The sequence below is a fragment of the Puma concolor genome, chromosome B2 (genome assembly GCF_028749965.1).
Source record: "Puma concolor isolate L17-30 chromosome B2, mPumCon1.1.hap2, whole genome shotgun sequence".
In the NCBI taxonomy this organism is placed as follows: domain Eukaryota; kingdom Metazoa; phylum Chordata; class Mammalia; order Carnivora; family Felidae; genus Puma; species Puma concolor.
Window position 1 is genome coordinate 32304965 of NC_141671.1, and position 14521 is coordinate 32319485.

General features: G+C 39.8%; 1 protein-coding gene across 1 annotated transcript; it reads right to left on the reverse strand.

Moving 5' to 3' along the window:
- Positions 1–233: 233 nt before the first annotated feature.
- Positions 234–7649, reverse strand: LOC112862866 (butyrophilin-like protein 1). The gene is made up of 9 exons (XM_086706512.1): positions 7495–7649; positions 5947–6297; positions 5063–5344; positions 4723–4923; positions 4105–4125; positions 3988–4014; positions 3778–3804; positions 1968–1994; positions 234–1273 (listed from the first exon to the last, which is right to left on the reverse strand). Exons 1-9 carry the CDS (start codon positions 7571–7573, stop codon positions 759–761), a joined length of 1530 nt encoding a protein of 509 aa, XP_086562638.1. The 5' UTR covers positions 7574–7649; the 3' UTR covers positions 234–758.
- Positions 7650–14521: the final 6872 nt, after the last annotated feature.

The following is a 14521-nucleotide window of genomic DNA, read 5'->3' on the forward strand; positions in this document are numbered from 1 at the left end:
CAATGGGAAATGTGAAGAGGTTTATCTAACTTTTACTCCTGTGAATACTGCTTTAGAAGTGCTACTTAAATTATGGTTCACACACCAGTGAACTATATTAACTGTTTCTTACCACTTCTTTACAAGATAAATATAGAAATAGAGTATTTCTAACATTTAGAGTAAATTGACAGAGAAATTTTAAGAATGTTGAATCTAACAATAATTACAACTTGTAATTGTATGCATGTTTTTTATTGACTTTATTTTTACAATAATTTGTTTTAGAAAATTATCAGTCTGTGATATATTAAATATAAAGCAATAAACAGCACTTATAACAATAACAACTACAACAAAAAGTTTCTCTGCAATTCAGAAACACTGCTGGATATAGTCAGAAACTCTGGTCACAGGGACTCATGGACCTTCAGGCCAAGAGGCCTCATAATCAGTGAGCCTGAGGTCACCCATCAGAACTGTAATCTGGGTGGCTCAGTTGATTAAGCATCTAACTTTGGCTCAGGTCATGGTCTTCTGGCACTCACATGCTTCATGAAGTCAAGCCCTGCATCAGGCTCTGCATTGACAGTGTGGAGCCTGTTTGAAATTCTCTCTCTCTCTCCCTCCCTCTATCCCCCTCCCCCACTCTCTCTCTCTCTCTCTCAAAATAAATAAACAAACTTAAAAAAAAAACACCCTAGCAATCTAGAGTTTACAGAGAATGGGCTATTATCCTCACAGTATGGGTTCTTCCTCTAAGTCACTTAATATTACACCTATAAGGAGAGCTTCATGGATTTAAGGTTGAAGTAAGGATAGAGTGACCCAGAGAAAGTTGCCTGGGTGAAGGAGAAGATGTGGGTACCCTCCGTCATGTCATAGAAAGAAATGTCATTATCCTCATAATCCAAAAAAATCGCAATCTTTTGTGGACACTTTTTTATCAAGAGACACTCTTGCAGAGAAATGTTTTGGAGGCAATAGGTGAGAGCCCTGTATTCACATCCTTTCTTCTCTAAGACTCTGAATTTCTTGTTTTGTAGATCTTTGGATAACTCCCTGCTGTCTGTGGGATTCTCATAAATGCCTAGAGTCCACTCATCAGCGTCCTTAACATCCACTTCCCAGTAATATTTTCCTGAGGTGAAGTCTTGCTGATTCAATGTGATAAGGTTGCAGTCTCCTTGCTTATCCCTGAGAGATAGATCGTGTGTTTCCTCTTTGAAGTTCTCTTTTCTCTCTGGGTCAGAATTATTCTGATGAAAGATTTCCTGATTTACAGTCACAGTGGCTGAGGGTAAAGAAAAGGAAAGGGAAGGGCCAACATTATATATTTCAGAAAGTTGTGCAAGCGAAACCTTGGAAAAACAGGATCAAGTAGTGAAAGAACACCTATCCCCTGAATGTGTGTGTACTGGGGGAGGTAGAGCTGTGGAGTGCTCTCACCTTGGGTGCAATTTACTTATCTCTTCTTATATTACCTATGTTATTATCAATGTCTTGGCAGAGTGCCAGAATGAGCTGAGACTTGTAGTGTTTACTTGAGAATAGTGTTTTTCCATGTTCTTTACAAATTAGAACCATGTTCTTCAATTAGTAACAGACTCCATGTCAGCTGACCTCTTTAAAAAGAAGAATCGAGTTACTCTCACCATTTTGAGCACTTGTTACTCAGTTGGGGATCTCCTCAACAGGGGCTACAATTTCTGTTCAGAAACAAGTGGAACCCCCACCACACACACATACACGCACAGAGATGAGAAAGCGTGGCCATTATATGAAAGCAGAAATGCAACCAGAGTAGCTAATCCCAGCAGCAATTTTCAGTTCAGGCCAACAGTTAATGATCTTCATGTTCTTGCTTCTCTTTACCAGAATAATCGTACTTCTGTCTTTTCAACTAGGAGGTAATGTTAGGAGGGAAAAACAGGGTACCCTCAGGTAGGTTGGAAAGGAGTCAGAAAAATAAACAAAGAGCCACTCACCAGGCTGGAACTGTTCCTTCCTCCAGTCTGTAAAAGAGCAATACAAATTGAGACTGTGATGGAAGCATACCCACAGAATGAAGATGAGATACACACTTCCTCTCCTGGATCATTGCTGTCTCTTCTCAGCTCTCTTTCCGTCCTCTGCTGAGCCCCTTGAACAACGGCAGTGTCCAGAAACTACAAGACAAAGGATGTACTTCCTCCCTGCTGTCTCAGATTAGAAACAATCCCCTCAATTGAGCTGATGCTGCAGAAATAAGTCTGGAGAACACTTGGAGCAGGGTCTAGTGTCCTAGGCACCTAAGACTTTTGTGGCACTCCTCACTGAGGATGAAAGTTATAAAATGTCATTGTATATTTTATTTTGTTTTGTTTTGTTTTGTTTGTTTTAGGGTTTTCCCAGCCTATGACCACTTCAGAATAGAGTTAAATTTATGACCAAGGTTTTTAAACTAAGCTCTTTTATTTGGATACTTGTAATCAGATTTTTAATATTTTTCTCCAGAGACAGATTTCTCATGGGGGATAGAACTACATCTGCTTCTGCCTGGGGCCACTTCTCTTATGATAAGATTTATGATTTTATTTAAAGATTGGATATTCTCTTAGTGTCTTGGGGCAATAGGCAGATAAGAACTTATCCATAATTCTTGATGGTCTCTCACTGACCTGCCCTCTTCTAAGAAGGGTAGTACTCTATATACAGAATCAATGAATATGTGAGTCAAGAAGGACATCTGTGATCATGTATTCCAATCTCTTCATCTTAGAAATAAGGAGGCTGAGGTAAAGAAAGCAAAAATGACTGAATTCCTCAGCTGTAATTAACTGATAGATTTGGAACTAAAACCCACATATCCTCATCCTTACTATACTATACTTTGCTCTCTCTTGTAGAATCATGGAACATGTTAAAGCAGCTCCGGAAAGAAAGCTTTTAATAGAAACTGCTTACCTGACTTTAGCCTTTGAGAGGGGCTTCTTGATCCTCTCTTACCAAAGCATTTACCAGACTGTGTGCATTTGCCTGGTTCTTAGCTTACTCATCCCTCCCACCCCAAGTTTAAGACCATTCAAGTTCTAAATGGTCAGAGATCATGGCTATGCACCAACATCTAACACAATATCTGGCATATAAAAATTGCACAACTGTATGTTTAAGGAATGACCTAGTATGCTTTTGAGGTCTAACTCTGTATTACATATGCACATACACTCTCTTAAACACGTACAGTACATGGGCACAGGTATTAGAAGATATAAAATAGCCAATTCCCTCTACTACCAGATAAACATATTTTTACAAATAATATTAAAATATTTTGAGAGATTGTTTTCAAACTTAAACCTTGTTCTTGTGTACTGAACTTTACTTTCTTTATTTATAGGTAAAATAAATAAAATCATAATATCTTTTTCTCCAAATGTGAAATGTAACATTATCTTCTCTTTTGAGCTTTATTCACAGTATAGGAGTGCTGATATCATATAGGATATTCTTTATTCTTCTTAAGTCTCATCAAAATCGCTCTGAATTCTTTCTCTTCCTTCTCCATTGTGGATAGGTTAACAATTTATGTCAAGTCCTACTCTATTCATGTGGAATTTACCAGTCAACAGTTATTTCTCTTTAGCTCTGAAAAATAATTGAATATTTGAGCTCCCAAATACAAAATACTATAGATTGGTACCAAATAAATCTTCACATCTTGCAAGTGGATGTGTGCTTGTGTGTGTTTATGTCTCCGCTTATTATACTCAGAATATCAGAGGCTCATGGAAAGAGCTAAGTCAGAGAGTTACTTACCAGGATACAGCAGGGCCTTCTTCCAAACTAAAACAGAACAAATCCAGTTAAGGCAAGCCAAGACATCCAGAGCCTCACATTCTTCTCCTTCCCCCTTAATTTTTTCCACCAATCACTGTTATATCTTTCAGTCTTTCTCTCTGAGGAGAGGGAGCTGAGAAAGTGTTGGACATCAAAACATTGAGTGGTGTGGGAAACCCAGTTGCTTACCTGCATGGTATAGTGCCTTTCGCTGTTCTGAAAGAAATGACATTCAGTGAGAGACCCAGAACAGATGTCAACAGGGGAGCAAATTCTATACAGGGCATGAGAGGAAGCAAGACTCACCAAGTTCTTTCTTGAGGTTCTCTGAAAGAAGAGATAAAAAATCCATCAAACTGGGTTTTAGCTGCTCTTGAATTCATGGAGTAGCTGAATCAATTCCATATGGCCTTCCCTTAAGGGTCCATAGTTAAGTAGGTGAGAAGGATTAGCAATCTAATCTTGACAAGTGCTAGGAAATGACAATCTAAAAATGACAAGTGCTAAGAAAAGTTACATGGGAAATGTCATGGGGTCACTGAGGAAGGAGGGCCTATGCTTCATGAGAAGGTAGGAATTTTTAGGTTCTTCAGAAGCTTATTCTCGAAGGAAGAATAGGAGGAGAAGATGGGGGAAGACATTTACACAAGGAGAAACAGCAGCATAGGTTGGGTACAGATGCATGAAGGGCATGGTGTAGTTTGAGGAGCCCCACCTTAGAGGCCTGATGATCACTGCCCACAAATCTCCAAGCTTCCCACATGGTTTTCTCCTTTCCATAGGATTCCCAGCTTTATGGAATTCTTGGTACCCTCTATTTTTCCTGGGGTCCCTTGGCAACCTTTTATTTTCCCATGTACATTATACATCCTATACCCCCAGCTGTTCCATGAACATCTGATTTGTCCTGCTGTTCCAATTTACCTTTCGCCTTAAGTGCCAATTCCTTTTCATTCTCCATCTGATCTCTTTCCTGAGATTCTTTCTTCCTTTTCTTTACTTCTCTTTCTTTGGCTTGGTGTTCTCTCCAGCCAATGTAGCTGATCCCAGTGAGGAGGAGCACCAGCGTAGGGACTGTCCCAACCAGGGCTGCCTTCCATGGAGACATCCTGGGGAAGAAGGGCTCTGACACAGGCATGTGAAGACACAGTGAGATTAGCCTAGAGGCTATCCTGCCCTCTCTCCAGGGCTCCCTCAACTCTGTTTCCCCCCTCCCTCCCCTCCCCACACCCCAGCTCTGCCTTGGGGTTTGTGCCTCACTCACCTGGGAGGTAGATGGCTGACACTTTCTCCTGACCAGAGAGGGGATTCTGGATGGAACAGGTCACATTGCCCAGAGAGCTATCTGTGACCACAAGAGATGCTTCCACATGGAAGAGCCCATCTTCATCTTGGGTGTGAGACTCAGTGAGAGACTGTAACTTCACACCCATCATGTCACTCCATTGTACCCTGGGTTTTGGGAACCAGCCTTCTGCAGAGCACAGTACTCGTATCCCACCATCCTCAGGCCCCATCATGTGAACATGAGGCACAGAGCCCAACCCTGAGGAGAGAAGGCATGTTCCTAAGGCCTGTGGTCCTTGGGGTTTAGAAGCCCCTAAGGCTGAAGGCCAAAGTGCCCTCACTAGACTGATGAGGAAACTGAAGCTCAGAGGTCAAGAAACCTCTCGTAGTGAGTGTTAGGCCAAACTGTGATTCCTTTTTGAAATCAACTTGATGCCTTTGCACTATATTTGGACTAAGAAAGCTTTGGGGTCATTTCACGGATAGGAAAAAACAGGTACAATTAAAGCTATAGAAGGAGTTTAATTCTATAAATTGTCTTTTCCTACTGAATGTATAAAATTCTACTAATGTCTGAGGGTGTCAGTACCAATCTGAATTAATATTAGTTTATTTTCTGGAGTCTTTTAGGATACCAAAACAACCCTAAAAATATTGCCCTTTTTGGTGTTTAAAAGTGAATAGAGTATGTAGTCATATCCTCACTATATAGTTTAGGAAACTGATATCTTGCAAGGTAAATTAGCATATCAATATCAATATATGGAAGATCATAAGAAATGCCACGTTAGGAATCCAAATGTCCTCATTTTTCTCTTTGCTTTACACCATGAAGCACACTTCTGTGCCAAGTTGACATACCTATAACATGCAGCTCCACAACGGCTTCTTGGGAACTGTGACCATCCTTAAAATGACACCGGTACTGGCCATGATCAGAAGCACGGACATGTTGGATCAGCAGGGCCACACCCCCTTTGCTGATGGAGTCCCTCACCAACTCTGTCCTGCCACGGTATTCCAGCATTTGCTCCCCACTTTGTTCCTGTCCATTCTGGTACACAAGCACAGCAGGGGAGAGTTGGGCTCGGTACCACCGGATGTGCATGTGGGTTGCACTCTGCTCAGGGGACAGCTGGCAAGGCAGAGTGGCATCTGTCCCTAGCAGAACCACGGTTGGCTCAACCGGTCCCTTTACAGAAAACCCGGACACTGCATGAAAATCAGACAGATTGGGGGAATGAGTGAGGGGGAGACAAAAGCCCCAACTGTATTTTTCTTTAAGATTTTTTTTTTTGAGAGAGAACACGTGTGCCCATGCACACATATGCACACACAAGCAGGAGGGCAGAGAGAGAGGGAGAGAAAGAATCCCAAGCAGGCTTCACATTCAGCATGGAGCCTGACTTGGGGCTCCATTTCCACACTGTGAGATCATGACCTGAGAAGAAATCAAGAGTCAGTTGCTTAACCCATTGAGCCACCCAGGTTCCCTATTTAATACATATATACATATACACAAGGAAGAGCTTTTCTTTATGATAAATTCTTGTAGAATTGCTGAATCAACATGTATAGAAATGAAACAATTTAATACTCCTTGCCTAACTGACATCAAATTAAAGAGATGTTGGGGCGCCTGGGTGGTGCAGCCGGTTAAGCGTCCGACTTCAGCCAGGTCACGATCTCGCGGTCCGTGAGTTCGAGCCCCGCATCAGGCTCTGGGCTGATGGCTCAGAGCCTGGAGCCTGTTTCCGATTCTGTGTCTCCTTCTCTCTCTGCCCCTCCCCCATTCATGCTCTGTCTCTCTCTGTCCCAAAAATAAAATAAACGTTGAAAAAAATAAAAAATAAAAAAAAAATTAAAGAGATGTTAACAAAAAAATATCATTATTGTAAACTCATGCCTGGTTTGTCTATAAACCTCGAGTCTGAAAACTTCCTGAGGGACCTTCGTATTTATGGAAGGACTCAAGTCCCAGAAAAAAAAATTTTTGTCAAGCGTCATAACCAGATAGAACCCAGAGATCCTGAGTCCAAATTCTTTATGCTCAGACTTGGGTTTTCTTGGCAGTGTGAACATTATAAAGTATGTTTTTAACTGATAATTACATCAAAATTAAGCAGGCTAAAATCACCCATACTCAATAAAGATTTAGACAAACATAGCTATGAGTTTTTTAAGGTCTACCCAAAGTAATAAGGAGTGTTGATACAAAGATCACTCCCATTCTTGGCCAGAACTTTCCAGCATTCTGTTAGTGTGAACACAGTCACGGTTTTCCCCCAATATTGACTGCCTTTGAGAAGAGATACACTGGCGACTGATGAATGACCAAGTATTTTCATCATCTGAGAAGAGCCATTGAAAACAAGCCAATAAATAAAAAGCCTGAGGGAGAACACTGACCTGTTGAGTACCATGTAGACACCTGGAGAAGGAGGACAGGAAGGAGGAAGCCAGCACAATAGCCAGGAGAGCCCACCATCTTCTTCAGAACAGAAAGTAAAAGCACAAAATATTCACTCTGACAAGGAAGAAGTACTCTGTAGGAGAAGCTGGTGAGTAAGTTAGCAGGAAGAAGGCTTTTAGGAAAAAAAAAAATCCCCTGTTCAAAGATTTACTTTCATACACAGTTTTTTGGCTGTTATTCCTGACAGACCACTACCAATTCCAACCCCTCCCCAATGGGTTTTCCTTCCCTCTCTTCTTTCTGAAAACCAACTGTTTCTCCAGCAGAGAAACTATAAACCATTCTCTTGTGCCCTGGGGGTTCTCTTGTTTATCTATGGACTCATCCTCTCACCAAAGCTCTCTTGAAATTGAAAACCTTGAGTTCATTTTGAGAAATGAAAGCAGACACAAAATTAGTCCACTCCTATTAGCCGATCTAACTTCCTCCTTCTTGCATTTGTTCACTGATTCATTCATACATTTATTTATTTGTTTGACCACAAATACACTTGTGGCTTAACTCCAGAAAGAGAAAGGAGTTTTCTCTCCATGTGACCTGGAGCTCAAGCCCTTTTGTTTTTGGGATCCATATTTCCCACAAACTCACCTCCACATCACCACACATTTCTTTCTCACATCCAGATTGAGCCAGGGGCTTCCTGGAAACTCCTGATCTCCTCAGTGCAACTACAAGGCCCAGCTCCAGAGACAATTGGTACCTGGTTGTTCTTGTGGTCAGCATCCAAAGGTGTGGCTGTAGGTGCTGGGAGCAGCAGGTTTCCAACCCATCCCTGGATTGGAAAATGTACTTAGGAAGGGGGGCAAATGGAGCTGCCAAGAGGCGCTGACAGGTGAATGCCTCCCCTAGAAGGAGTCGAATGAGGAAGTCACAGCCTGCCTGCAGCTCTTCCTGTTACTTTGAAAAGTAGAGGTAATAGAATTGATCCTAGGGGACTTTGGACTGGGCTAAGATATAAAATGATAGGAAGTCTAAGGTGTGCTTTGGTCAAAAATGCTCACGTCTTCCTACCTGCAAAGGGCTGAAATCACATTATTCAGGGAGGGAGAATCCCTTTCCTGTGTGATATTCAGGGATGTTGGTCATCCCAATGTTTAACTCACAAAGTTAACTGATTAAGAGAACAAGAATCACAAATACAGCCTTCGTCCTATCACACCCCAAATGACACTGGAAACCACATGCTGAGCTGTGTAGGGGAAAACAAGAGGTCGGAAATGGAGGGCTCTGTACTCTGAGGAACTTAGGGCTGTATATCCAAAAACTTTAGGGCTCCCTAAAGTAACATGGAAATAATAACACAATTGTACAGTCCCAGACATAGAATGTGCTCAAAAGGCGTTTCTTTCCATTTCACATTCTTTCCAAGTCCAAGTCATGTTTTTTCATATCACACAAAGTTTACAGATAATTAGGGACACAAATAGCAATTGCGTAAATATTAGTATGTAAGCCACTAGCAGTCAGGTGAAAGGGATATCAAGATTCTAAATAAATATTCTCTAGAGACAGTGAGGTACATTTGACTCTTTAAAAATAAAATTTATGGAGATATAATTTGCATGCAATGGAATGTATGGATTTGAAATGTACATGCCAATGAAGTCTTACAAATGCTTACACTCATAGAACTACCACTTCCCTCAAAATATGGAACATGTTTGTCTCCTGAAAATTTCCCTCATCTTTACTGTCAGCCAATTCATTCCAGGAAAAACAAACAGTATTTTGATATGAATCATGGTAGCTTAATATTGCCTTTCCTAAAACTTCAAAAACAATTAAAAAAAAATCATACAGCATGTCTGCTTTAGCATTTGGCTTCTTTGTATAAACAAAATGTTTTTTTTTTGGAGATTCAACCATGTTGTATCAGCACATTTAAACATTTTTTTTATTGCTGCATAATATGGCATTGTTTGATTATAGTACAATATGTTCTTTTTAAAAAATTTTTTTAAAAAATGTTTATTTATTTTTGAGAGCGAGAGACAAGAGTGTGAGCAGGGGAGGGTCAGAGAGAGATGGAGACATAGAATCTGAAGCAAGCTCCAGGCTCTGAGCTGTCAGCACAAAGCCTGATGCTGGGCTTGAACTCATGAGATCATGACCTGAGCAGAAGTCAGATGCTCAACTGACTGAGCCACCAGGTGCCCCTACAATATATTTTTCTACAGTTCTTTTCAGGGTTGCTTTCCCACCTCTCTCACTCCCTACTCGTCCACTCAAGCCCTCTCCCATCATGTAGGGCAGCCCTCGCCACTGAGCACTGAGCTCTGACATCCACCTAATACGTTAAGTCTGAAGTATTTGGGAATGAGAAGGGAACACTGAAAGAAAAAAAGTGAGGGTTAAAGATACTACTTACCTCTTGTTTACTTTGTGATTTCTGAATATGCTTGTGTGTGTATTCTGTTCCCAAATGTAAATAGATCAATATACATTTCCAACAAAGCTAGAAAATAAATGTGAAAAATTCATATGTATATATTAAGACATTTTTCCCAATAATAGAGAATTGTTTGAGGAAAGTCAATCTGTGGAGAATATTTTAAGGGAATTACATCATGTCTATAGCAGTGTTCATGTTTTTAAGGGGAAAGGTGAGGAGGGAGGGTAAGTGAGCACTATAAGATATTATTCATTTCGAAAAGCAGTTTTAAGACAGTGTGAACAGTATGGTCTTATTTGCTTAAGAAATATGAAAGGATAGACATCGAAATCACAAAAAAAGGTATCCTGTGGTATTTATTTTTGAGTGATACAAATATGGGTGTTTCTTTTTTATATATATATTTAAATGTTTATTCATTTTTGAGAGACAGAGGGAGACAGAGTGTGAACAGGGGAGGGGGAGAGAGAGAGAGAGGGAGACATAGAATTTGAAGCAGTTTCCAAGCTCTGAGCTTAAGTCCCATGCAGGGCTTAAACCCACAAACTGTGAGATCATGACCTGAGCCGAAGTTGGCCGCTTAACTTACTGAGCCATCCAGGCGCCCCAAAAATAGGTGTTTTTTTTTTAATATGAAATTTATTGTCAAATTGGTTTCCATACAACACCCAGTGCTCATCTCAACAGGTGCCTTCCTCTATGCCCATCATTCATCCTCCCCACCCTCCCATCATGGATAAAGAAATTGTGGTTTATATACACAATGGGATACTACTTGGCAATGAGAAAGAATGAAATATGGCCTTTTGTAGCAATGTGGATGGAACTGGAGAGTGTTATGCTAAGTGAAATAAGTCATACAGAGAAAGACAGATACCATACATTTCACTCTTATGTGGATCCTGAGAAACTTAACAGAAGACCATGGGGGAGGGGAAGGAAAAAAAGAGTTAGGGAGAGAGCCAAACCATAAGAGACTCTCAAATATGGGTGTTTCTATCTGTTATTTTTGCTTATCTTGAATTTTCAAATTTCTCTCACATAAAAAAGTGAAGAATAATATGTATATAAAGATTTTTAAAAATACAAATGTGAAGTACAATAGGAAGGATTCATTTGTAGGAAATGCAGGACTGAAGAAACAGTCAACATTCCTGGGAGTGAAAAACTGGCTTAAAGTAGAAACCAAGTGAAAGGCTCAGATATGGGAGTAGACACTGCTGAAGGTCAAAATATTGGGCGAGAGCACTTGGTGTAACATGGAATGTTGCATCACTAAACTGTACACCTGAAACTTACACTGTATGTTAACTAACAGGAATTTAAATTAAAACTTAAAAGAATATATTGGGCTAGAAAAACGGGTTACTGGATTCTTCCAGAATCTGATATTTTAAATCAAAGAGATAAAATCTAAGAAACATAAGTTAAATTAAGTGCATTAGATCCAGAACTTCAACATTCATCTAATAGGTTTTCCAAACTGGGAAGCAGATTAGGGCCCAGAATCAGAAGAAAGAGTACTTCGTAAAGAGTTAGATTATTGAAGGGAAAAAAGATGTCACTTATGCATGAATTTTTAAAAAGTTTTAGAATCCCAAACAAATAAAAAAGAATCTCAAAGCTTCCAAAGTCCAAAAAAATCCCTCATGTACAAGAGAAGAATCAGATTCCATCATACATCTGCCTTGTTGAATGTTAAATTATTTGCTAGAAAACAATTCAAAGTAGTCTTTACATCCCTGAGTAGAAACTAGAATTATCTAAGTGACAAAATGAACATCTAAATGTAAGGGCAAAAGACATTTCTGGACAAGTAAGGAATCAGAAGTTTCCCCCTCACAAAACTTCTCTTATGTAAAGAGGGAAGAGTTGGAGGTTTTGACCACAGGGGCTTGGAGCAGGGAGGTTTGGAGATACATCTCATGCTCTGTTTACTCCACTTGGGTTGGAGTAAGGTGGAAAGATAGGAGATTTGGTAGATGTTGTCTACTGAAGTTAGCTACCTAGGAATGGAGGAGCCACATGCTGACTTTGTGTTTTTGTTTTTCTGGTAGCCTCTCCCAAAAGAGCAGTTGCCTCCAAGAGAAACTGTGTGGCTTTTCTGTGGTAGTGACTTATTTCATAAATTTAAATTCAAGTATCATTCACATTCATGTTGAATCCCTGACTGGTTAGAAAATGTAAATCCAAATCCCTATTGAGATTACATACTTAAGCAAGTTTCAAAAAGAATGCTTGAAATAAGCAGATATTTTGGTATTTGTTTATATAAGAACAGCTGGAAAAGATCTGGAACTCCCAGCACAGTGGAGGAAGGAGTTAGATAAGTGTCACACTGGGTCATTTCTACTAATCCATGTTAATTGTCTGCAGTGGATTTATATTAATCAAAAATTAAGAGAAATTGTTGGATCTCACAAAGTCATAAAGGTTTGATATAGCATAGTTTATATAACATAACTTCTATAACTTCATTTATATGTTTCTATAATAGTTCTGTTAATTTCTGACTAAATTATAACTAAAATTCCTTTTTTTTATTTAAAAAAAATTTTTTTTAACGTTTATTTATTCTTGAGACAGAGAGAGACAGAGCATGAACGGGGGAGGGGCAGAGAGAGAGGGAGCTACAGAATCTGAAGCAGGCTCCAGGCTCTGAGCCATCAGCCCAGAGCCTGACGCAGGGCTCGAACTCACAGACCACGAGATCGTGACCCGGGCTGAAGTCGGACGCTCAACCGACTGAGCCACCCAGGCGCCCCCTAAAATTCCTTTTTGAGTTCCCAACTGATTTTGCGTTTTTTAATTTTTTTAATGTTTATTTATTTTTGAGAGAGAGAGAGACAGAGCATGAGTGGGGGAGGGGCAGAGAGAGAGAGGGAGACACAGAATCTGAAGTAGGCTCCAGGCTCCGAGCTATCAGCACAGAGCCTGATGTGGGCTCGAAATCACAAGCTGTGAGTTCATGACCTGAGCCAAAGTCGGATGCTTAACCAACTGAGCCACCCAGAAGCTTCTTTGCATTTTTTAATTCAACTGTATGCTATTAGCACCATCCAAAAGTCTTTGTTGTTACTAAATGTATCTATTTGAAAGGACAATTTTGTTTCTTTGAATTTCTCTGAATGTTATTTTTTAAAAAATTAATAGCGCCATATCTACAACTGTATTAGAATGTGTCTGGTTTGTATTTATTTCTTGTTCTCTATGTCTCTTATAAACCATTTATAGATATTTAATCTTAGACACAGAGTTTCAAAAATGTAAATTAGAGTTTTAAAAAAATTTTTAGTCTCTAACTCAGAATTTCTGTCATTCTAAGCAAGAAACAATTATTCTAGAATTCATAGACCTTAAAGGATCTTCAAAACAAAAATGATTTATGTAGACAGGGGACAGTAATCTCATCCTTACCTCTCCCATTATTTATAGCATTGAATGAAGATGAAAATCTAAGAGGATCATTTGGGAAATTTTAATACTGTTTTTCTTTTATCCTTGTTGAGATGGATAAAATCTGGATGTTAGTGGAGAAAATTTCTGTCTGGGAGATGAGTTAGAGAGTATGAATGTGCCCATGTCTTCTCAGTTCCCTGCCTAATGAAATGAGGGAGTCCAAAATTCTCATCAGAATGGCAGACATATTGTGGTGAATGAGCAAGACATTAAAATAAAAATTGCTAACAACTTACACATAATCTATAAGTTATTGACAGTCTTCTAAGTGCTTTACATACACTTGTGTACTCCTCACCCAAAATAGGGTACATACTATTATCCAACCCATTGTCACATGAGGAAACTGAGGCACAGATAGGTTGTGTAACTTGCTTAAAATCATAAGTTGTAAATAGCCTCACCAGGATCTTAACTCAGGTAGTCAAGTTCTAGCATCTATGCTATTAACCTAGACAATATACTTCTCAGAAAGAAAGAAATGACTTGCTTTTGATCCTGTCTATATTTTATAAGCAAGTAATCATTAGATAGATTTACTATACATGACAGGTCAAAGTTTTCTTTCCTTATCTTATTTTACTTTCGGTTTTGAGTGTGTCAGTATCGTCAAAGAGAAGTATACTGCTGAGAGATTCCTATGTAGGGGCCGTCTTTCTTCCAGTAGTCTCAACCCCCTTAAAAAACCACCCCAGGCTTCCTCCTGGACCCCATGTTTTGCAAAGTCTGATATCCTCTTGGCATCTTGGAGATACCTGTTGGCTGCCAAGAGCAGGTAACTGGAAGGAATGGATGAGAGTATTGATCCATGGTGCCTGTGGCCTGAGTCTGAGAAGTTTCAGAATGTCTTCACTTCTGTAAGAAGAATGTAAAAGATGTGAGTGTTGCATTTTTGTGGGTGATGGGCAAGAGAGAGGGAAGTGAGAGCATTTGGGCAAGGATCCTAAGGGCTGACTGACAGAGGACAAACCAAGTTATATGTGCTCCTCCATCAGATAGGAATGTGGTGGGGGGTGGGCGGTGAGGGGAAGTAGAATTTGTTGAAGCCAAATTAATGTTTGTACTAAAGCCATCTCTTTCTGTGGTTGCTCATTGCCTCCCTTCTGTCTCTT